The following is a 24,030-nucleotide window of genomic DNA, read 5'->3' as shown; positions in this document are numbered from 1 at the left end:
AGAGAAAGCATGGTTCTGATGACACCCTGATTTCAGACTTTGAGCCTCCACATTTTTGAGAGAATACATTCCTATTGTTTTTAGCCACCCAATTTATAGTTGTATGTTATGAAACTAATATACTAAAGAAGCAGAACTATGAACCAAAAACTGTAATAGAGCTATGGAAGCATAAAGACATTGCTTTCTAAATGTCATGGACAGTAATTCTCAGAACATCATGTTTCTTTGCAGAAACTTAGTAAGCTATCTCACTTTTAAATTTACTGTGGTATGATTGACATAGTAGTAGTAGTGTTAGTTGATCAGTTGTGTCTGACTCGTTGCAACCCCGTGGACTGTAGCCCACCAGGCTCCTCTGTCCATGGGATTCTCCAGGCAAGAATACTGGAGTGGGTTGCCATTCCTTTCTCCACGGGATCTTCCCAACCCAAGGGGCAAACCCTGGTCTCCTGCATTGCAGGCAGATTCTTTACCATCCTAGCTAAGAGGGAAGCTCTATGATTGACATACAACATTATATTAGTTTCAGATGTACAGCATAAAGATTCAATATTTGTGTGTATTGTGAAATGACCACCACAATACATCTAGTTAACATTTGTCATTCTACATAGTTACAGAAGTGTTTCTTGTGATGTAAACTTGTAGGATTTATTCTCTTAGCAACTTTTAAATATGCAATACATTATTATCTATAGTTGCTGTGCTGAACATTATATACTCTTGACTTATTTCAAAACTAGAGAAGTTTGTACCTTTTGATTTCTTTCACACATTTCTTACACCCTGCCTCTCTCACCCACCAATCTGTTCTCTGTAACTGTAAGCTTTCATTTCTTCTGGATTTTTTTTTTTAATTTTTAGGTTTCCTGTATAAGTGAGATCATATGGTATTTTCTTTCTGTGACCTATTTAGTTAGCATAATGCCCTCAAGGTCCATCTATGTTGTTGCAATGGCAGTATTTTGTTATTTTCTATGGCTGAATAATATCCCTTTGTATGTATACACATACAGTGTACCTATATATTGTGACCTCGGGCAAACTACTTACCTTTTTAAGCCTCAGGCTTCCTTGGTGGCTCAGCTGGTAAAGAATCCACCTGCGATGCTGAAGGCCAGGGTTCCACCCCTGGGTTGGAAAGATCCCTTTGCGAAGAGAATGGCTATCTGCTCCTGCATTCTGGCCTGGAGAATTCCATGGACTGTATAGTCCACTGGGTCGCAAAGAGTCCAACAGGACTGAGTGACTTTCACTTTCTTATTTGCTCCAGCTACCTTCTTTCTGGCAAGCATGGTTGAGTAAATAATTAAACGTTAATGTCTGTCCAGGGACCAATCAACAGTAGCTGAATACAGGAAATTAATGTGGATTTGAAATCTGGGCTTGAGCGGACTCCCTGGGCAGGCAGTTTAAACTTCCTAAGCCTGTTTCTTTACCTGTAAAAGGGCAATAAGATCTCACCGGCTTGTTTAGAGGATGAAATGAAATAGAATACTGTATATATATTTTAAGTCTGGTATTCAGCGGACGCTTAGAAATGCTACTTGTCTTTATCATATCGCTAATATGTGGAATCTAAAAAATACAACAAAGTAGTGAATGTAACAAAAAAAAAAAAAGATACACAGAACAAATTAATGGTTACAAGTGAGGAGGAGGAAGGGGCAATACAGGAGTGGGAGTGTGGGAGATACAAACTACTGGATGTAAGATAAGCTACAGGGATGTATTTATTGTGCGACACAGGGGATATAGCCAATATTTTGTAATGTAAATGGAGTTTAACCTTTAAAAATTGTATAAACATAAGATTTAAAGGAAACGGCAACCCACTCCAGTATTCTCGTCTGGAAAATCCCATGGACAAAGGAGCCTGGCGGGCTACAGCTCAAGGGGTTGCAAAGAGTTGGTCACGACTAAGTGAGCACATAGAATCATGAGCAAACAACTGCCTCTTGTTTGAAATCACTTAAAAAAACTTATTTGCTTACAAAAATTTCGCTTGGAAAGGAAACTGAAAACTTCTGGGGTACACCCGCCCACCCTGTACGCCAGAGTCGGGAATCAAATACTCTTCCCTTCTCCCTCTCCCTTGCTGGGGTAGCCCCCAGCGGCCGGGAGCCCGGGGACAGGAAATGCCAGAGAAGGCGGAGGCGGGGCCCCCGGAAGCGCTCGCGCGCAGCTGTCAGCTGCGCCGGAAGTTCCTGGCCTGGCCTGGTGGTAACCTTGGAGTCTAAGCCGGTGGTCTGCCGCCGCCGCGGGGTGGGCTGTGGGAGTCCGAGCTTCAGCCGGGGCCAGGCCTGTTAGGTGCCAGGAGCCGCCGGGGTTGCGCGGGAGTTCTCTGAGGATCGCGGGGAGCAGGAACTGCGGGCGCAGGGCCGCCCAGCCGACATGTCTCTAGTTGCGGAAGCCTTAGTCTCCCAGATCGCAGGTAGCGTGTGTGGCCGCGGACCCGGACGGAGGCGGGGGCCGGCGTGGGGTAGTCGTAGCATGCAGCTTTCCTCCAGCCTTGCAGCGTTAGACGCTGAACCCAAGGTTCGGGATAGAGGCGGGCACTGACCGCCAACTCTTGGATGAGAAAACTGAGGGGGAGAAACTCGGCTACGGTCAGCCCGGAGGAGTGGGAATCCCATCCGTTTTTACTGGGCAGTGCTTTGTCCAGCTACCCATTGGGTCTGGAGGTGTTGGGATAAGTGGGGAACACTGTGGCCTGGAATTAAGGTGGGGGCGTGGCCATATCCTAGAGCTTCAGAGTTAAGTGTGGGGGCAGCCTCGGTGTGGGACCTGAGGTTTAAGGTGCTTGTTACTAATGAGTCGCCATTGTCATTTGAGAGGCCAATGAAGTTTCCTCTCCGAGCAGCACAATATTGCCATTTGCTAGGTCTCCAGCTTCACTGACACATTTTTAAGGCTGCATGAATTTTTTGAAACACCTTTGACTTGACGGACTGAACATGGCTGTTGTAAATAGATTTACAATATATTTTGAAAGTTTCTGTTATTGAATGTATTTGTTATCGAGGTTCTTATTTACTGTAGTGAAAGATATTAAATATTGATGAGAAAGTGAGAGACTATTGTAGGTATAGGTTGATGGGTTAATCTTTAAATGGAGTTAGTCTTAAACGTCCTAGAAGTATTTTCATTGTGAGTACGGTAAATATTCAGTTACCAGGATACTTAGGTACGTTTGCAATAAGGTAGAATTTTTGAAATGAAAAGTATTGAATGTCATGGAATTTGCCAAAATGTTTTTCATTACATTTGTGTTAACATTCATTTCTTTTTTCTTTTTCTCACTCAAAGACATTGTCTTCTAAAAGTGAGGGAAGCCCCCACTAGATTGCAAGCTTCTTGAAGGCAGGAATAATACTTATATTGTTTCTAGTATCTTGAGGACCTGTCAGTTGGTGCTCAATAAGTATTCGTGACCTGAATCAATGAATAATCTTGAGATTTCAAGCAATGATTATTTGCTTTTACTGTTCATGTTTTTTAAAATGTTAGATCATGAATGTAGATTGCTATATTAAAATATTTCACAGTTGTATACTGATATTGGTATACAGTGTGCATGTTCCCCTAATGTGTGATTTCTTTTAAGGAAAAAATGAATATCTTTTAATCAGTTTGGAACTTTGCTTCAATTACTGAAATTTAGGAGTTTCTAAGAATTTTATCAGTCTGCCATCTTAGCTATTTGTGGTGATCACTCTAGGAGGAGGCATTTATAGATGGATAATTCAATAAGTGGTGTTGGGACAACTCCTCAGTCATGACACTGCAAGAATAAATTCTAGATGAATTAAAAATTTAAGTGTAAACTAAGAACAAAAACCAAATTGTAATAAAATAATTAGGAAAAATATAGGTGATATAATGTAGGATGCCTAAGTAAGATACAGAGTGCAGAGTGCATGGAAGAAAAAATTAATAGAATTTTTGCAGATATATTTTAAAAGCTTCGTATGATGAGACACATAAGTTTCTACAAATTAATACGAAAAAGGCAGTCCAACAGAATCAAAGGTCAAGGATAAGAATAGGCAGTTTACTAAAGGGGAAATGCAAATCAGCAGAGAACATATGAAAAGATGCCCTCCATCACTAATTTCCACCCAGTCAGATGGGCAGAAATGAATATGATAACTTTTAGTACTGACACTGGCATGGGGAAAACAGTTGCCCTCAAAGTATTGGGGAGTCTGTAAGAAACAACTGCTTTTGGGGAACTTAACATAACAATATTTATTTAAATGCTGTTAATTGACTCAGGAATTCTTTGTGGGATTTATCTGATAGAAATATAAGGGCCAGTATTTAAAGAAATATACAACTGTAGTAATTGTAGTATTATTTGTAATAGCAAAAACCCAGAAACATCCTAAATATATGTTAAATTGCGGCATGCATGGTCAGTTGTGTCTGACTCTTTGTGACCCCATGGACTGTAGCCTGCCAGGCTCCTCTGTTCATGAGCTTTTCCATGCAGGAATACCCGAGTGGGTTGCCGTTTCCTACTCCAGGGGATCTTCCCCCATCCAGGGATCTAACCTGCATCTCTTGTGTCCCCTGAATTAGCAGGCAGAGTCTTTATCACTGCGCACCTGGGAAGGTAAAGTTATGGCATGCCCACATTATTACAGATACTAAAAATGATGAGGTATAGCTGTTAAGCTTTCCTGGTGGCTCATTGGTAAAGAATCCACCTACCAATGCTGGAGACATGGGTTCAGTCCCTGGGTTGGGAAAATCCCCTGGAGAAGGAAATGGCAACCCACTCCAGTATTCTTGCCTGGGAAATCCCATGGACAGAGGAACCTGATGGGCTGCAGTCCGTGAGGTTGCAAAAGAGTCAGACATGACTTAGTGACTAAACAACAATAGCAACATAGCTGTTAAGCATATTGGCTTGAAGACTCTGATTATCTTAGATATTAATAAAAACAAGTTATAGAATTATGTATATATATAGTATGAACCATTTAAATAAATGAATCTGGTGTAAACAGATGAAGTGAAGTCGCTTAGTCGTGTCCGACTCTTTGTGACCCTGTGAACTGTAGCCCACCAGGCTCCTCTGTCCGTGGGATTCTCCAGGCAAGAATACTGGAGTGGGTTGTCATTTCCTTCTCCAGGGAATCTTCCCAACCCAGGGATCGAACACGGGTCTCCCGCATTGCAGGCAGACGCCTTACCCTCTGAACTACCAGGGAAGTGTGTAAACAGCTGTATACCTGTGTAAACAGGTATATGTAAGCAATAAAAATGTAGGAGAATACTCAGTTTTAACTAGTAATTTCAGAAGAATAAGGATAGTTTGTTGGAGTGAGTGAGAATATTTTACTTTTGAATTTAAATGGTTGTAACTATAAAAATTTGGAAGATTATATTTTGGCAACAGCAAAAAAAAAATGATGGTTAACATGATTTATATGAAACCTTGTATTTGATTGGTAAGTGAGACTCAAATCCAGCAACTATTCACAGTATTCTGCTTCTTGTCACAGCTATTTGTAAGACCTCCTCAGACAGCCATATTGCTTTTTGGCATTTTTTTTCTTGGGAGTGATCTTGATCCCTGTCTCCTATACAGTGTCACAAACCTCTGTCCATAGTTCATCAGGCACGCTTGTCTATCAAATCTAGTCCCTTAAATCTATTTCTCACACTGTATAATCATAAGGGATTTGATTTAGGTCATACCTGAATGGTCTAGTGGTTTTCCCTACTTTCTTCAATTTAAGCCTGAATTTGGCAATAAGGAGTTCATGATCTGAGCCACGGTCAGCTCCCAGTCTTGTTTTTGCTGACTGTATAGAGCTTCTCCATCTTTGGCTGCAAAGAATATAATCAAACTGATTTCAATGTTGACCATCTGGTGATGTCCATGTATAGAGTTTTCTCTTGTGTTGTTGAAAGAGGATGTTTGCTATGACCAGTGTATTCTCTTGGCAGAACTCTATTAGCCTTTGCCCTGCTTCATTCTGTACTCCAAGGCCAAATTTTCACAAATAGCAGTGAAAAGGGAAGCGAAAAGCAAAGGAGAAAAGGAAAGATACATGTATTTGAATGCAGAGTTCCAAAGAATAGCAAGGAGAGATAAGAAAGCCTTTCTCAGTGATCAGTGCAAAGAAATAGAGGAAGACAAGAGAATGGGAAAGACTAGAAATCTCTTCAAGAAAATTAGAGATACCAAGGGAACATTTCATGCAAAAATGGGCTCAATAAAGGACAGAAATGGTATGGACCTAACCGAAGCAGAAGATATTAAGAAGAGGTGGCAAGAATACACAGAAGAACTCTACAAAAAAGATCTTCACAACCCAGATAATCATGATGGTTTGATCACTCACCTAGAGCCAGACATCCTGGAATGTGAAGTCAAGTGGACCTTAGGAAACATCACTACGAAAAAAGCTAGTGTGGATCACAATAAACTGTGGAAAATTCTGAGAGAGCTGGGACTACCAGACCACCTGGCCTGTCTCTTGAGAAACCTGTATGCAAGAAGGTCAAGAAGGTCAAGAAGCAACCATTAGAACTGGACATGGAACAACAGATTGGTTCCAAATAGGAAAAGGAGTATGTCAAAGCTGTATATTGTCACGCTGCTTATTTAACTTCTGTGCAGAGTACATCATGAGAAATGCTGGGCTGGATGAAGCACAAGCTAGAATCGAGATTGCCGGGAGAAATAATCAATAACCTCAGTAAGCAGATGACACCACCCTTAAGGCAGAAAGCGAAGAAGAACTAAAGAGCCTCTTAATGAAAGTGAAAGAGGATAGTGAAAAAGTTGGCTTAAAGCTCAACATTCAGAAAACTTAAGATCATGGTATCCAATCCCATCACTCCATGGCAAGTAGATGGGGATACAGTGGAAACAGTGGCACTTTAGTTTTTTGGGCTCCAAAATCACTGCAGATGGTGATTGCAGCCATGAAATTAAAAGACGCTTACTCCTTGAAAGGAAAGTTATGACCAACGTGGACAGCATATTAAAAAGCAGAGACATTTCTTTGCCAACAAAGGTCCGTCTAGTCAAGGCTATGGTTTTTCCAGTAGTCATGTATGGATGTGAGAGTTGGATTATAAAGAAAGCTGAGCACCGAAGAATTGATGCTTTTGAAGTGTGGTGTTGGAGAAGACTCTTGAGGGTCTCATGAACAGCAAGGAGATCCAGCCTGTCCATCCTAAAGGAAATAAGTCCTGAATATTTATTGGAAGGACTGATGCTGAAGCTGAAACTTCGATCCTTTGGCCATCTGATGTGAAGAGCTGACTCATTTGAAAAGACCCTGAACTGGGAAAGATTGAAGGTGGGAGGAGAAGGGGACGACAGAGGATGAGATGGTTGGATGGCATCACTGACTCAGTGGACATGAGTTTGAGTAAACTCTGGGAGTTGGTGATGGACAGGGATGCCTGATGTACTGCAGTGCGTGGGGTCACAAAGAGTCGGACACGACTGAGTGACTAAACTGAGTGAACTGATTCTGCTTCTGGCAGTAATACGGTTTTCTTGGAAGAGACGAACCTCGAGAGATTAGAGATATATATATATCTACACAGTTTTGTTATAACTTAAGTAAATGTGAATCTGTTTTTGTAATTGAGAGCTCTGTTTTTAAATGTATTTAGCACTTTGCTTATAATTCTTTCCTTCAGTGGGCCAACAAACTGGTGTTTCTTTTGGAAACATATAAAGATGTCTTCCATCTATCTGTGATACTCATGAGGTAGCCTCCTTGAGAGCCTCATTCATAAGGACATCTTTTAGAAGCCTTCTCTGAATTCCCCCATTTAAGTGAACCATTTCTATCACTTTACTTCTAATGTATTCCCCTCCAAGTTCTCTCAGTTCTTACTCCTTATTATGACTCAGTGGCTATTCCTTCCATCTCTACTTTAGTTTAGGGTTTGTTATTTCTGGCTTGAATTACTGTAGTATTGTCTGAATAGGTTTCCCTGATTTCAGTCTGATCTCTTTCTAGTACAGCCTGTATACCGGAAGCCTCAATGGGCTTTTGTTTGTTTGTGTTGAATTATTTTTATTTTCCTAAAACGCAGAGGTAACTCCTCTTGTTTGAACACCATCATTTGTTCCCTGTTGTCAGTAGATGGAGTGAGGCATGTAAGACCCTCTGTAAGTTAGAGTCTGTCTCTCTAGCTTCATCTCTTGTCACTCCTTCTCCTTGAAGTCTTGCTATTCTAAACTATTTGTAGTGTCCATCTTTGGCAAATGTTGACTTTTGCCTCAACTGTTCACTTTGCTTGGATAACTAAGCACATTTTAGTCTGTAAGTCTAGCAGACATTTTTTCTCTGTCAAATAAGAAAGGTTTATTTTTTTTTCTTTTTTCCCTCATAATAAAAATAGTACATTGTTATTGTAGAAAATGAAAAAAATTGAAAAGAATATAAAGTAAAAGTCACCTAAAATCGTAAATTTAAAATCCCATCTTCCTCATTATAACTTTGGTGAACAAAGCTACCCCATTCACTCTCTAAAATAAAAAAAGAAACATAAATAATATATAATATGCATACTTTTTTGTAATCTGTCATGTAGCATTGACATCTCTTTCCATGTCTGTGAATGAAATGACATATTTATCATTGTTAAAGTTTGTATGGTATTTCATTGTAATGAAGAAATCATAATTAGCTTATCTAGTCTTTTTATGATGTGTGTTCATGTATTAGTTCAGACTGAGAAGCAGAAGTGGTAGGAGCTCTAATTCTGTCTCTGTGTACACACACACTCACACACACACACATACATGAATGGGCTTATGCTGTTGACACACACACATACACATGAACTGGCTTATGCTGTACACACACGCACACACACACACTGGCTTATGTTCTTGTGGAGGTTGTACACACACACACAGACAGACACACGTGCAGACACACATAGACACGCACAGACACACATACAGACACAGACACACACACAGACACACACACTGGCTTATGTTCTTGTGGAGGTTGTACACACACACATATAGACAGACACACGTACAGACACAGACACACACAGACACACATAACAGACAGACACACACACAGACACACACACTGGTTTATGTTCTTGTGGAGGTTGTACACACACACGTATAGACAGACACACGTACAGACACAGACACACATACAGACACAGACACACACACAGACACACACACTGGTTTATGTTCTTGTGGAGGTTGTACACACACACGTATAGACAGACACACGTGCAGACACACATAGACACACACAGACACACATACAAACACAGACACACACACTGGCTTATGTTCTTGTGGAGGTTGTACACACACACGTATAGACAGACACACGTACAGACTCACATAGACACACACAGACACACATACAAACACAGACACACACACACAGACACACACACTGGCTTATGTTCTTGTGGAGGTTGTACACACACACACATATAGACAGACACACGTACAGACACAGACACACATACAGACACAGACACACACACTGGTTTATGTTCTTGTGGAGGTTGTACACACACACGTATAGACAGACACACGTACAGACTCACATAGACACGCACAGACACACATACAAACACAGACACACACACACAGACACACACACTGGCTTATGTTCTTGTGGAGGTTGTACACACACGTATAGACACACACAGACACACGCAGACACACATAGACACACACACACACACTCAGAGGCTTTTGTTCTTGTGGAGGTGGGCCAGCCAGATGCTGAGGCCGCAGGCAGCTAGCCGTGAAGGGGCTCCGTGAGGAGAGAGCATACGCAGCAGGTGCTGCTTGCAGAGGCCGAGTTTTGTTTGTTAGTAAGTTCGGCCCACCCAGGATAATCTCCCTTTTGATTAACATAAAGTTACCTTATCGGGGCTTGCTTTAGTTATGTCAGCAAAATTCCTTCCCAGCCCGCCTAGAGTAGTGGTTGAATAACTGGGAGGTGCTTGCTACAAAGTGGCTGTCTTCCCTCTGTGTTCCCAATACCTGCTGGAGGATGTCCCTTGTAGCTCACCCTAAGAAGACAACAGTAGAAAGGGTATTCTGGCAAAGGTAGTTTAGTCTAACCAGTTTAATGGACTTCAGAGCCATCACAGGTATATATGAATTTGCTGATATAAATGGTACTTGCAAATACATATTTGTGTATCTAACTGAATAGTTCATTTGGATACATTTTTTAAGGAGAGAATTTTGAATTTTTGTTTTAACTTAGTGATGTGGAAAGGAATGCTAACTTACGATTTTTGAACTAAAATTTGAATCTCTAGATAAGGACATGCTAGATTAAGAACTGTAAAAGGAGGATAAATAGTCTGGATATTGAATGGTTTTCAGACTCTTTTATAACAGCCTGTGTATTTTAAATTTTCACTCGCTTTTTGTTTTAAACTGGCAAGATTTTCAATACATTACTTGAGTTTCAGGTTAAAAATGTACTTTTTACAGATAGTTGGGTATGAACATATACTGGGGAATGATTCAGTATTCCCATTTGGGTTGTGTGACCACGTTTGGCGTGGTCACTGTAGTAGCCAAAGGCTGGCATACTGTGATAGGAAATGACTGACTCACTTGCCTGTCCCTGCACCAGGAGCGTCTCCAGCTTTTAGGGTTCCACACCATCATCAGATACATGCAAAAAACTAGAGAGATACTGAATTTAAACTGCAGGAATCTTCTGCAGTGCTGATCACTCCCTTCGCCTTGCTTGCTTTTTGTGGACTTGGAAGTGAGAGTCAGATCTGGGTTCTTATTCAGCTACTTGCCAAATGAGTGACCTTAGGCAAGTCACTTGCCGTTTTAAGCTTCAGGTTTCTTATTTGCAAATCAGTAAAGATAATTGTTGATTATTTAAGGATTAGATAAGAAAAGATAGAAAATGTTTGGCATTGTGTCTGGTACATAGTAAGTTCTCAATATTGTGTTCATTAATGTTATTTTTGGCACATTTACCTATCAGTTTTTCTCTCTTGCTGGACTTTGCCTCTGTCCTCTTGTGTAAAAATACAAGTTTGGTAAAACTTTTAAAATTGCTTTCAGATAGAATACATAATTCATTTCAATAATATAAAACATCTGTAAACAGTTACTACATTTATTAAAATTACCCCTATAACAAATTATTCTAAGATATTTGTTTCAAGATTATACCTTTGATAAGTTTCAGCCATATTTATCTTCATTACATAATTAAATCTTCAGTATAGGTCATAGGTGTAAATACTCTGAAGCTTTTTTAGTGGTTTATCATGAGGTTTTGCTGAAAGCTTTTAGCCTTAAAAAATTAGTTGCTATGTATCTGGTTGATGATAAGAGTAAGTGTCCATTTTTGACCCACTGTGCTAGATAATACATAGCTGCTGATATTAACAATTTGATCCTTTTAGGTGTTGTTTTTGTTTTATGGATAAGGCAATTGAAACTTGTATAAAAACAAGGCCATTGGAGTAAGATAGAACTGAGTTCTAAGCTCAGTTCTGCCTTTTGTTTTATAATCTTGGACAGACCTTGATAGGCCAGTTTCCTTATTTGTGAAAGGACAATATCTTTTATAAAGTATGGTCGGTACCTCGTTTAGGGTGGTACATGGTAAGTTTAGTACATGATAGTTTCTGTTATTACTTTGTTTTCCTGGTGCCTTTGAGGATATTACCATTGTAATATCCTGTTAATATTTTGGACACTAAAATGTCAGAAGTGTCTTTATTTTTGTTAACTATACCATCTTTTCTGAATTAGTGAATATTACTTCACTAATGTGTTGATATATTTTAAGCATATTAGTCAATTTCATTATAGCACAGTTAAAATAATCTTTTGAAATCAGGGCAATGTCTGTTCTGTTCTTTATTTAGAAGCTCTGTAAACTATGTAAAGTATGAAAAAGAAGACTTGGGATATTTCATTTATCTCATTGTGGGTATGCAGGTGCTTAATTATTTAAATTTATCAATAATTTCCTTCTGGAAGTAGCATTACTTTATGGTATCATCTAGGAAAGTAGTTTTACAGGGTTCCATGACATCCTTATGTAAACATGAAGTTAAGTGTAATAAGTACAGACATGTTTAAAAGTTTTGTTTTCTTATCATTAATAAGCTTTTTTATTCCATCTTTCTTTCACATGAATACTGGGAAATCTGGACTTAGAACATTTCAGGAGGATTCTAGAGGCTCAATGAAGTGGAAACTATGGGTTAAAAGTCCTTTGTATAATAGAAGTGATGCTGTTGGTCACAAGGTTTATTAAGAGTAAAAAAGTGATAGTCAGGGCTCTTATATCTATATATCAAATATCTAATAATCATTGCAACAGATATTTGAAAAAATATGTTAAATTTCTTTGTTATTGAAAATAAAGATTTGTTAATTATTTGTAATCTGCATTCTGAGGATTTACCAGTATTGAGGAAGGCACTGAGGTATTAATAATATTGAATTGACCATAACATTTCAGAGAATCTTTTTTCATTTGTGTTTATTGTAGGAATAGTCTCATACTGTAGTGCTTATCACCTTGGCATCTGTGAAGTAATTATTAAAGGGGCAGATGCAATAACAGTGACAAAATTGCTTATACTTCAGTTTAAGGACAAAACACAATTTATTGACATCAGTGTGACCTATTTTCTTTTATCATATTTGTATTCATGAATAGGTTGGAAACCAAATTCTTAGAGCCAATAATTTGTTTCATTTTAGAAAACTTTGGTATGCTGTGATGATCATGACAGACTTGTTTTTGACCTTGTAATAGTCCACATTAAGCATAACATGAATTTTGCTTCTGTTGTATGCTTTATTAACAATCTATACCCTGAAATTACTTGACTTTTCATTTTTAGCTTAAAAGATTTTGGTGATGTATGCCCCATAAAATTTGTCAGTCTCTCTTCTGTGAAGACTTCTGAGTTATTAATGTTAGCTCAAGTCTTTCATATTTGAGTGAAAATTGAAAGAAAACACCATCAAACTTCTTAACATTTTTCAAACGTTTTTGATATTTCTTGATAAGCAGTTATCAGATGGACTGAAGATGTCAACTGGAGATGAGATATTAAATTCAGGCTTCTCATTTTTTGTTCAAAGACAGACGCTATATTCAGCAAATCCAGCTACAGACATTTATGTGTAGAAGTATCTGCCTTGGCAGTAAGAGAAATGCATGTTTAATTTTTTATTGCTTTGTAAATGATTCTGTACTCTGTTCTTGAACACTTTTCTTATTTTTGCACGCTTTATAAATGAATCATGGTTTTGAACTTTTCTACATCAGTAATAAAAATGAAATTTGATTGGTTAGTAATAAAGAAGGTTCTTTTCATAAAAGCAATCATTTTGTCATGGCAATTCCCATTAACTGTAACTGCTTTAGTAAAATAGAAACCATAAAAAGCATTTCATTATGCGTATACACTTAGCTCTGTTTTTGTGCTGATTATATATTTTTTATCTCTAAGAACTTTTATAAGCCAAAGAAGTTACTTCATGACTTAACCTGAGACGTTAGTTTGTTTAGATGGTTTTATTTCTAGACTTACAGCAATTTTTTGCTGTCAGTTATCTTTTAGGCTTTAGATAGCAAAAGACCGGCTTGTATTTTCCATAGAATATATTTTTAGGCTGAGTATCTAATTTGTGCTGGGTGCTCTGCTAGGTGCTGGGGTAAAAAAATGGGTGACAATTGTTGCTTTTGATAAACTTAGCATCCTTGTGTAGACACATCCATCAAAACAGATAATTTGAATACAAAGTGGTGTATCCTATAATACAAATGCTAATTTAGGAAGTCTTTACTGAGTCTTTTACCTCTCTTCTCTCAAACCAGAGTTCGGGTGTTAGTTAGTGACCATCTGAACTCCTCTCTCTCCACCCTCACCCGCTGTCTGGCGCACTGGTGATTATTATTATTTGTGTTTTTACTCAGTTCAGATTTCATCTCCTCTTGTGAATTCTTTCCTGTCTTTCTCCAGCAGGTTGTTATTTCTTCAAGAAGATTCCTTTAGTGCTTTATACAAACCTCTGGTCTGATGCTTATATTAATTAACTGAATACATGCTGTGAGCTTAGAGCTTGTATATGGTATTTACATAGTTTATCTAGTTTTATTCTTCCAACAGCCTTACAAGGTGGGTCATTTTCCTCTTTTTACAGATGAGGTAAATGAGGCAAGAAAGATTACACAACTTGGCTGAGGTCACTTAGGCGATAAGTTGTAGAATTGGGAGGGGAACCCCGCCATGTCTCACTTCGAGACCTCTGTTTTCCCCAACCCCACCTGTGTGGGTTTATTGTATTGTGAATGGTGATGTGTATCTCAGTCACCTCTTCTCCCTCCCCCTGTTCTATGCCTCCCACCTATTCAACAAAATTAGATCCTAGAGAGCAGTGGCAGTTTTATATTAATTGTTGTCTATTTATCATAGTCCTTGGTACATTTTGCAAGTTTAATAACCTATGGTAGTTCAGTTCAAGGCTTTAATATATTTTTTTCTGCCTCTCATGAAGGGATTCTGTGATGGTTAGGCTGTATTATCTTATTTCCTGTTTATTTTGTCTTTTTGTTTTTGTTCTTGGGGAATCTTGCAATTCTGCCAAGACTTCTGGAGATGTAACAACAGATCAGATCCTCTGTAGGGAATCATTTGTCTCATGGCTGCCAGAGAGAAGTGACGCAGGAGGAATAGAGAGTTCTCTGGTTACCTAGCTTGACAGGAGAGAGTGAATCTATGTCCAGTATTAGAACATAGTAGATATTTAAAATAACAGATACTATTATTACAATGATTGTAATGAGTTTAGAGTGGTGGGGAGGATTACTTCTTAGTTGAAGGGACATTTATTTTACATTTACTAGGATTAGATTTAGAAAACCATTAAATCTTGAAGGTTAACATTGTTAGCAATGTTGAGTTCTGATATTTGTGTGGGACTGTTTGTCTTTTCTCAGTTTTCTGGCCAGATATTGCGCTTTTAATCTAAACCAGCTGTTTTTGTATAGCTCTGCTATTGATCACATATTCATCTTTGTTTCTGAGAAAAGCTCAGACATGGTCTCAGTGTTTCCTCTTTTATGAATTCCAGATTACCATTTTTAAAAACAAAATTCGCATTTTGAGCCCTAGCTACAAGGTTCATATCTATTCATAGTCACTTGGAGTTGGCCAGCTTTTTATTGGAAATTAATGAAAAATGATGGATCATTTTTATAATGAGACAAAGTCTAAACATAGCCATTTGAGAGGATGACATATGAATCCTTACTGAATAAGAATGGAACGTTTTCAGTTTTAGCTTGTATTCACTGTAGTCTGGGTTATTGGCTTGATGATGCTATGAATTTGTTTTTTTCACCCTTGTTAACCTCAAGAAATTTGTCTGTTTTGTGAAATTGATCCTTGAGTAACTTTTTGAAATTGATCTCTAGTTTCAAATAGATAGGTTCAAATGGCTCACGTTCAAATCTCATAACTACTAACTTAATTTTACTTTCCTTATTGATTACATCTAATGGGAAGACTATCATTTAACCACTTTCTGGTTCCAGAACAAGTGCGGCCTCAGTTCATTAATCTTAAAAGCTTATTCTGGAACACTGTAAAATTGCAACATGTTAACTAAAGCCATGTTTTAGGACATGGCTTTAAGCCATATCCACAAATAGTTACGTAGAATAAGATGGGCAAAAATTTTCTTGAATAAAATTAACATGCATAGATCCTTACTGCCACATTCTTTAATGAGGCAAATGAATGAAAGGGGTGAAAAGAACTTACTCTTATTTCAGGTGTGCTCCATGTCCTCTGGACAGTTTTTTATGTGGTCACAGACCATCTTCATCAGATTTACTGGGCATACCTGTGGCAAGTTTGGATTCTTGGCCTTCATTTCTACAGTGTCAGAATCTCTGAGTTTAGAGTTTGATGGAAATACACAGTTTCATGAAGTTTTTTAGGGGATTCTTGTTTATTAAGGGTTGGGAACCATTGTTGTAGAATGATTATAATTGCTTTAATAATTATTAAATAATTAATAATTAATAATTAAATAATAATTATTAAATAATTATTACCTGAGTATGTTTATCTGTCGGTTCTGTAAGAGGTTAGCTAGTACAGTTGTGTGTTCATTGACTCTGGAGCCGCTACCTGACAAACCCTAGCCCTTGTCACTGATTAGCACTATGACTTTGGCAAATTATTTATGGTTGTGCCTTAGTTTTCTTATTGTAAAATAGGGATAATAATAGTAGTGGCTACCTCATCATGGGCTTCCCAGGTGGCACTAGTGCTTAAGAACCTTCCTGCCAATGCAGGAAACACAAGAGACATGGGTTTAATCCTTGGGTCAGGAAGATCCCCTGGAGGAGAGCACAGCAACCCACTCCATTATTCTTGCCTGGAGAACCCCGTGGACAGAGGAATCTGGTGGGCTATAGCCCATAGGGTTGCGAAGAGTCAGACACTACTGAAGCGACTTAGCACACATACACCTCATAAAGTTGTGAAACAGTTACTATGTCAAGCACTTAAGTGTGCACAATAAATGCAAGAAGTGTTTTAAGATCTGTTTATGATCTATAATTTATAGACCTTTTAAAGTATAAAATTAAAAAAATTTTTAGTGTATTTATAGAGATGTGATTATTACCATAATCCAGTTATAGGACAAACATTTTCTTTTCACCCCCAAAAGAAATTTCTTGCCTATATACAATCATTTTTATTCCCAGCCCCACCTAAGTTGACCACTAAACTACTTTCTGTCTGTAGATTTGCCTATTCTGAATATCTTGTATAAATGGAATCATACAGTATGTATTCTTCAGTGATTGGCTTTTTTCACTGGGAATAATGCTTTTGAAATTCATATGTGTTGTATCAGGTTTTCTACTCGATTCTTTTTTATTGCCAAATAGTGTTCTATGGTATGGATATACCACATTTTGTTAATCCACTCATCAGCTGATGGTCTTTGTTTCCACCATTTGATTATTATGAATAATGCTGCTGTGAACTTTCTTGTACAAATTTGTGTGTGTATATGTTTTCCCATTTCACATGGGTGAAATCCTAGGAGTGGAATTGCTGAGTCGTAATGGTAATTTTGAGAAATCCCCACCAGCAATGTGTGAGATTTCAAAATGCTCCATATCCTTTAAATATTTGTTACTGTCTGTCTTGTTAATTATAGTCATTTTAGTGGCTCTGAAGTGGCACCTCCTTATGGTTTTGATGTGTGTCTCCCTAGTGACTCATGATATTGAGTATTGTTTTATGTGCTTGTTGGCCAGTCATGGAGAAATATCTATTCATATCCTAAGCTCACTGAAAAGACTGAGTTGTCAGGATTTTAAAATATATGCTGTATATTAGCTGTAGAATTCTTGAGGAATCTTAACTGCTGTCACCATCACCACCACCACCACTACCATCATCATCTGTGAAAGTAGAAGTCTAATTTTTTTTAAATTTATTTTTTTATTGAAGGATACTTGTTCTACAGAATTTTGTTGTTTTCTGTCAAACCTCAACATGAATCAGCCATAGGTATACATATATCCCTTCCCTTTTGAACCTCCCTCCCATCTTCCTCCTATCCCACCCCTCTAGGTTGAAACAGAGGCCTTGTTTGAGTTTCCTGAGCCATAGAGTAAGTTCTCGTTTTCTATCTATTTTACATATGGTAATGTAAGTTTCCATGTTACTCTTTCCATATATCTCACCCTCTCCTCCCCTCTCCCTATGTTCATAAGTCTATTCTCTGTGTCTGTTTCTCTATTGCTGCCCTGTAAATAAGTTCTTCAGTACCATTCTTCTAGATCACATATATATGTGTTAGAATACAATATTTATCTTTCTCTTTCTGACTCATTTCACTCTGTATATTAGGTTCTAGATTCATCCACCTCATTAGAACTGACTCAAATGCATTCCTTTTTAAGGCTGATTAATATTCCACTGTGTATATGTACCACAGCTTCTTTATCCATTCATCTGTCGATAGACATCTAGGTTGCTTCCATGTTCTAGCTATTGTAAATAGTGCTGCAGTGAACAATGGGATACATGTGTCTTTCAGTTTTGGTTTCCTTAGGGTATTTGCCTAGGAGTGAGTTTGCTGGGTCGTATGGTGATTTTATTCCTAGGTTTTTAAGGAATCTCCATATCATCTTCCATAGTAACTGTATCAATTTACATTCCCACCAACAGTGCAAGAGTGTTCCCTTTTCTCCACACCCTCTCCAGCATTTATTGTTTGTAAGACTTTTTGATGATGGCCATTCTGACCGGTGTGAGGTGGTATCTCATTGTAGTTTTGATTTGTATTTCTCTAACAATGAGCGATGTTGAGTATCTTTTCATGTGTTTGTTAGCCATCTGTATGTCTTCTTTGGAGAAATGTCCATTAGGTCTTTCCGCCGCTTTTTGATTGGGTTTTTTGATTTTCTGGCATTGAGTTGTATGACTGCTTGTTTATTTTGGAAATTAATCCTTTGTCAGTTGTTTCATTTACTCTAGGAGGTGGGTCGTAGAGGATCTTGCTTTAATTTATGTCGTTGAGTGTTCTGCCTATGTTTTCCTCTAAGAGTTTTAAAGTTTCTGGTCTTACATTTAGGTCTTTAATCCATTTTGAGTTTATCTTTGTGTATGGTGTTAGGAAGTATTGTAATTTCATTCTTTTATGTGTAGCTGTCCAGTTTTCCCAGCACCGCTTGTTAAAGAGATTGTCTTTGCCCCATTGTATATTCTTGCCTCCTTTGTAAAAAATAAAGTACCCATAGGAGCATGGGTTTATTTCTGGGCTTTCTATCTTGTTCCATTGGTCTATATTTCTGTTTCTGTGCTAGTACTGTACTGTAGTGATGACTGTAGCTTTGTAGTATAATCTGAAGTCAGGAAGGTTGATTCCTCCTCTGTTCTTTCTCAAGACTTCTTTGGCTATTCGGGGTCTTTTGTGTTTCCATATGAATTGTGAAATTTTTTGTTCTAGTTCTGTGAAAAATGCCATTGGTAATTTCATAGGGATCACATTGAATCTGTTGAATGCATTTGGCAATATAGTCATTTTCACAATATTGCTTCTTCCTACCCAGGTACATGGAATATCTCTCCATCTGTTTATGTTGTCTTTGATTTCTTTCATTAGTGTCATAATTTTCTGTGTACAGTTCTTTTGTCTCCTTACATAAGTTTATTCCTAGATATTTAATTCTTTTTGTTGCAATGGTGGATGGGATTGATTCCTTAATTTCTGTTTCTGATTTTTCATTGTTAGTGTATAGAGATGCAAGTGACTTCTGTGTGTTGATTTTGTATCCTGCAACCTTGCTAAATTCACTGATTAGCTCTAGTAATTTTCTGATACCATCTTTAGGGTTTTCTATGTACAGTATTGTGTCATCTGCAAATAGTGAGAGCTTCTTCTTTTCTGATCTGGATTTCTTTTATTTCTTTTTCTTCTCTGATTGCTGTAGCTAGGACTTCCAGAACTGTGTTGAATAATAGTGGTGAAAATGGACACCCTTGTCTTGTTCCTGATCTTAGGGGAGATGCTTTCAGTTTTTCACCATTGAGAATAATGTTTGCTGTAGACTTTTCATATATGGCCTTTACTGTGTTGAGATACATTCCTTCTATGCCCATTTTTAAAAGAGTTTTAATCATAAATGGGTGCTGAATTTTGTCAAAGGCTTTTTCTGCATCTATTGAGATTATCATATGGTTTTTGTCTTTCAGTTTGTTAATATGGTGTATCACATTGATTGATTTGTGTATATTGAAGAATCCTTGCATCCCTGGAATACACCCAACTTGATCATGGTGTATGAGCTTTTGATGTGTTGCTGAATTCTGTTTGCTAAAATTTTGTTGAGGATTTTTGCATCTATGTTCATCAGTGATACTGGCCTGTAGTTTTTTTGTGTGTGTTGTTTTTGTCTGGTTTTGGTATCAGGGTGATGGTGGCCTCGTAGAATGAGATTGGAAGTGTTCCTTCCTCTGTAATTTTTTAAAAGAATTTTAGAAGGATAGGCATTAGCTCTTCTCTAAATGTTTGATAGAATTCTCCTGTGAAGCCATCTGGTCTTGGGCTTTTGTTTCTTGGGAGATTTTTGATCACAGCTTCAATTTCAGTGCTTGTAATTGGGTTGTTCATAATTTCTGTTTCTTCTTGGTTCAGTCTTGGAAGATTGAACTTTTCTAATAAAGAATAGATAGTCTTTCTTAGGAAGAATTAATAGTTAATTCTATCAATTAGAATTAAATAGTTAAATAAGTTAAACAGAGGTAGTTAATAGTTAAATAGAGGTAGATGAAGGTTTATATACATTAAAGATTAACTCCAAGGAGAAAAGAACAGTAGGAAAGGCAAAGAAGGGAATAAATGTAGAAAAAATATAATAGGTTTAAAAAATTAAAAATTAAAATTATAAAAAAGAAAAGAAGAAAGAAAAAAATGGAAGAAGAAAGAAAAAAGAAAAAGAAAAAAAAAAAAGGAAAACTCCACAGAACTGTAAAAGCCCAACATAGAGGCAGAGGTTTATAACATCAGTAAAAATTGTGACTGAATATACACGTATACATATACACGCATAAGCAAAATGAAAAGTCCAAGAAAAATAAAGTCCAGTAGATTGACCCAGTGAACCAAGGAAACCAAAAATTATATCTACCAGACAAAACTTACTAAAGCAAAAACTAGAAAACAAAACTAAAGCAAGGTGCCAATTGGGGAAGAATGCAATGAAAATAAAACTAACAAATATGTTGAGAGGAAAGGAAAGAAAGAAAAGAAAGAAAGAATAGATATGCAAAGTTAAATAGAGGTAGATGAAGAAGGTTTATATGCATTAAAGATTAACTACAAGGGGAAAAGAACAGTAGGGAAGGTAAACAAAGGGATAAAAGAAGAAAAATTACAATAGGTTTAAAAAAAATAAAAATTATAAAAAAGAGAAAAGAAAAAATGGAAGAAGAAAGAAAATGGGGAAAAAAAGGAAAACTCCACAGAACTGCAAAAGCCCAGCTTAGAGGCAAAGGTTTATAACAACAATAGAAGGTGTGGCTGAATATACACACATACATATGCACCCATAAGCAAAATGAAAACAGTCCGACAAAAATAAAGTGCAGTAGATTGACCTGGCAAACAAAGGAGACCAAAAATTATATCTACCAGACAAAACTAACTAAAGCAAAACTGGAAAACAAAACTAAAGCAAGGTGCCAACTGGGGAATAAAGCAATGAAAATAAAACTGACAAGTATGTTGAGGAAAGAAAAGAAAGAATAGATATGCAAAGTTATATATAGATAGATAAAGAAGATTTATATACATTAAAGATTAACTGCAAGGGGAAAAGGACAGTAGGAAAAGCAAACAAAGAAATAAATTAGAAAAAATAATAGGTTTAAAAAATTAAAAATTAAATTTAAGAAAAGAAAAAAAGGAAAACTGCAGAACTGCAAAAGCTCAACAGAGAGGCAAAGGTTTATAACTATAAAAAAATGTGACAGAAAAAAACCAAAAAAGTGCAAAAGCTTAATTAGATTTCATAATGCCAGTAAAATCGACAGCTACAACAAAGCGGGGGAAAAAAGGAAAAAAATCCAAAAAAATCTAGAGAACAAATCCAAACGAGTAATAAATGTCGTGCTCGCTTCAGCAGCACATATACTAAAAAAAGAATAATAAATGTTTTTCTTGAGTCACTGCGGTCAGAGTCCTTTCCCTCGCTGGAAGTCACAGTCCGCCTCACTTCCCTAGGATGCTTCCAACACTGTGCTGATCTCTGGACCTGCTGTGGGGGCAGCTCAGGTTCTAATCTGGTCATACTCCTGTGTGTGCTTGCCTCGTGTGTCCACAGCTATCGGAACTAGTGCGTTCTCTTTTGTGGGCGCTCTTGACCTTTTATATATTCCATAGGCACAGAGTTGCCTAGTTGATTGTGTGGATTTAATCTGCAGCTTGTACAGCTGGTGGGAAGGTTTTGGGTCTTCTTCCTTAGCCACACTGCCCCTGGGTTTCAGTTGTGGTTTTATTTCCACCTCTGCATGTGGGTCATCCACTGGGGTTTAGCTCCTGAGGCTGCCCTGGAGGGCTTGGGTTTGCCCCTGAGGCTGCCCTGAAGGACTTGGGTTTGCCCCTGTGAGGGCCAGACATGGAGGTGCAGCTGCTTGGGTCACAGGGTTTCTGGCAGCACCAGGTACTCAGGGGAGTTGGTGGCTAGGGCAGCAGGAAATATAGTGCTCTAGAAGGGTATGGCAACCAGTATTGGCCCATACGTTCCAGCATTTTTGCCTGGAGAACTCCGCTCCCTGACAGAGAAGCCTGGCAGGCCACAGTCTACAGGGTTGCAAAGAGTCGGACACTACCGAAGCGACCCTGTGCCCATAGATGCAAGACATTTTTTGCTTGTGGCAGCTGTGCCCAGTGAGAGTTGAGTGTGAAGGTGGCGCAGCTGCTTGGCTTGCGGGGACCCTGGTGGTGCCAAGTGTGCAGGGACACGGACTGCCTTCGCTGCAGGAGTTATGGCCCTATGAGAGTCTTTTTTTGAGCCTCTTGTAGCTGGCAATCAGAAGGCCCCTTTGGCCAGTCTTTCTCTGTAGCTCTGCCTGTTCAGGCACTTAGAGGGCTCCCTTGCCTGGGTTCCTTCTCTGTTGTTTGGTGGATCGGGCACATAGAAGGGCCCCCCTGGGTTGGGTCCTACTCTGTAGTTCAGTGCTTCAGGCATTTGATGGGTAAGCCTCTCTATTGTTCAGGTGCTGATTGGTGGTGTGTGGGGTGAGAGAAGCTATGGTGATGGCCAACCCCTATGCGTGACTCAGCAGTATTGCCTTGCTTCCATGGCTGCCTGGGTTTCCTCCACAGGCATTTCCCACCACAGCCTCCTCCCTCATATCCCCTCGATCCCGTCTCTTAGCAGCCAACAGCAGCCCTCGCCCTGGGATTGCTCTACAGTTCCTAAACTCCAGCTCCCAGCTGCTGCGCTTTCTAGGGGCTTGTGTTCCTGTCTGGGGTATGTATGGCTGCAGCAAGGACTGTCTGTGTGATTCTCATTCCATTTAGGCTGCCACAGATCAGCTGCTTCACTCTCAGCCTCAAATGTTTCTCCTCTGACTTAAACAATTGCCCCGATGTGGGGATCGGACCCCTGCTTCAGTTCCCCCATTGGCTGAGGGCAGGTCCAGTCCTACTGACACTCCTGTTTTTCCCCCTAGTTCCTTTGTCCTACTGAGTTTTGCGTGGTTCTATATATTCTTTTCTACTGGTCAGGTACTCCTGTCCGCTCTCAGCTGGTATTCTGCATGCACTTCTGTGTCTGAAGGTGTATTCCTGATGTATCCGTGGAGAGAGATGTGCTCCACGTCCACCTACTCCTCTGCCATCTTGTTCTCTTTCTAGGTAGATTTTGACCAGAAGGAGATCTTCATTGTTCTCTAGTTTCATTTGGGCCCCCACTTTGGTTGTAAGGAGGAAGTTCTGCCCCTTACTAGTTTTCCTGAATTTTTAATCAGTTTTGCTTTTCTTCCTTTGCTTCCTGAATGGCAGGGTATTAGAACCCATTTATCTAATGTATCACTCAGTCATATGTCCTCACTTTGGGTGTTTTTAGTCTTTTGTTTACCACTTTGTTACAAATGAGTGGGTGGTTGGAGATACTGATGATGGGTTGGTGAGACTGATGATTTATCTCCCGTGGGCTCAATAGATTGGCATTCCTTTGGCATTCTGGAGATTGTGCACTGTTGTATGTAGTTCTTAGTTGTCTGTAAAATGTTGATAGAATTAAGACTTGTTGCGAGTGTATCGTGTGTGCATGCACGCTCGCATGCTCAGTTGCTCAGTTGTGTTCGACTCTGACCCCATGGACTATAGCCTGCCAGGCTCCTCTGTCCATGGGATTATCCTGGCAAGAATACTGGAGTGGGTTGCCATTTCCTCCTTCAGGTTGGAATCTTTCCAACCCAGGGATCGAACCCACATCT

The 24,030-nt window shown here is 38.6% G+C and overlaps 1 protein-coding gene across 4 annotated transcripts in view; it reads left to right on the top strand.

Annotated features, from left to right (window-relative positions):
• The first annotated feature begins 2,178 nt into the window (after window positions 1-2,178).
• The window catches only part of MTX2 (metaxin 2), a 68,827-nt gene continuing 46,975 nt past the window's right edge, over window positions 2,179-24,030 (top strand). For 2 of the 4 annotated variants that reach the window (XM_070475989.1, XM_070475990.1), the window contains exon 1: window positions 2,180-2,437. Coding sequence is in view for 3 of the 4 variants with exons in the window: in XM_070475990.1 (XP_070332091.1) it covers window positions 2,398-2,437 (40 nt within the window). In the remaining variant the exon portion in view is untranslated. Of the gene's footprint in view, window positions 2,438-24,030 lie in introns of all 4 variants that reach the window. The other 2 variants (XM_070475987.1, XM_020886137.2) reach the window with 2 other exon arrangements.

This window comes from Odocoileus virginianus, chromosome 13 (genome assembly GCF_023699985.2).
Source record: "Odocoileus virginianus isolate 20LAN1187 ecotype Illinois chromosome 13, Ovbor_1.2, whole genome shotgun sequence".
NCBI lineage: Eukaryota > Metazoa > Chordata > Mammalia > Artiodactyla > Cervidae > Odocoileus > Odocoileus virginianus.
The sequence above is the reverse complement of the archived record's forward strand: the minus strand, read 5'-3'. Positions and strand labels throughout refer to the sequence as shown.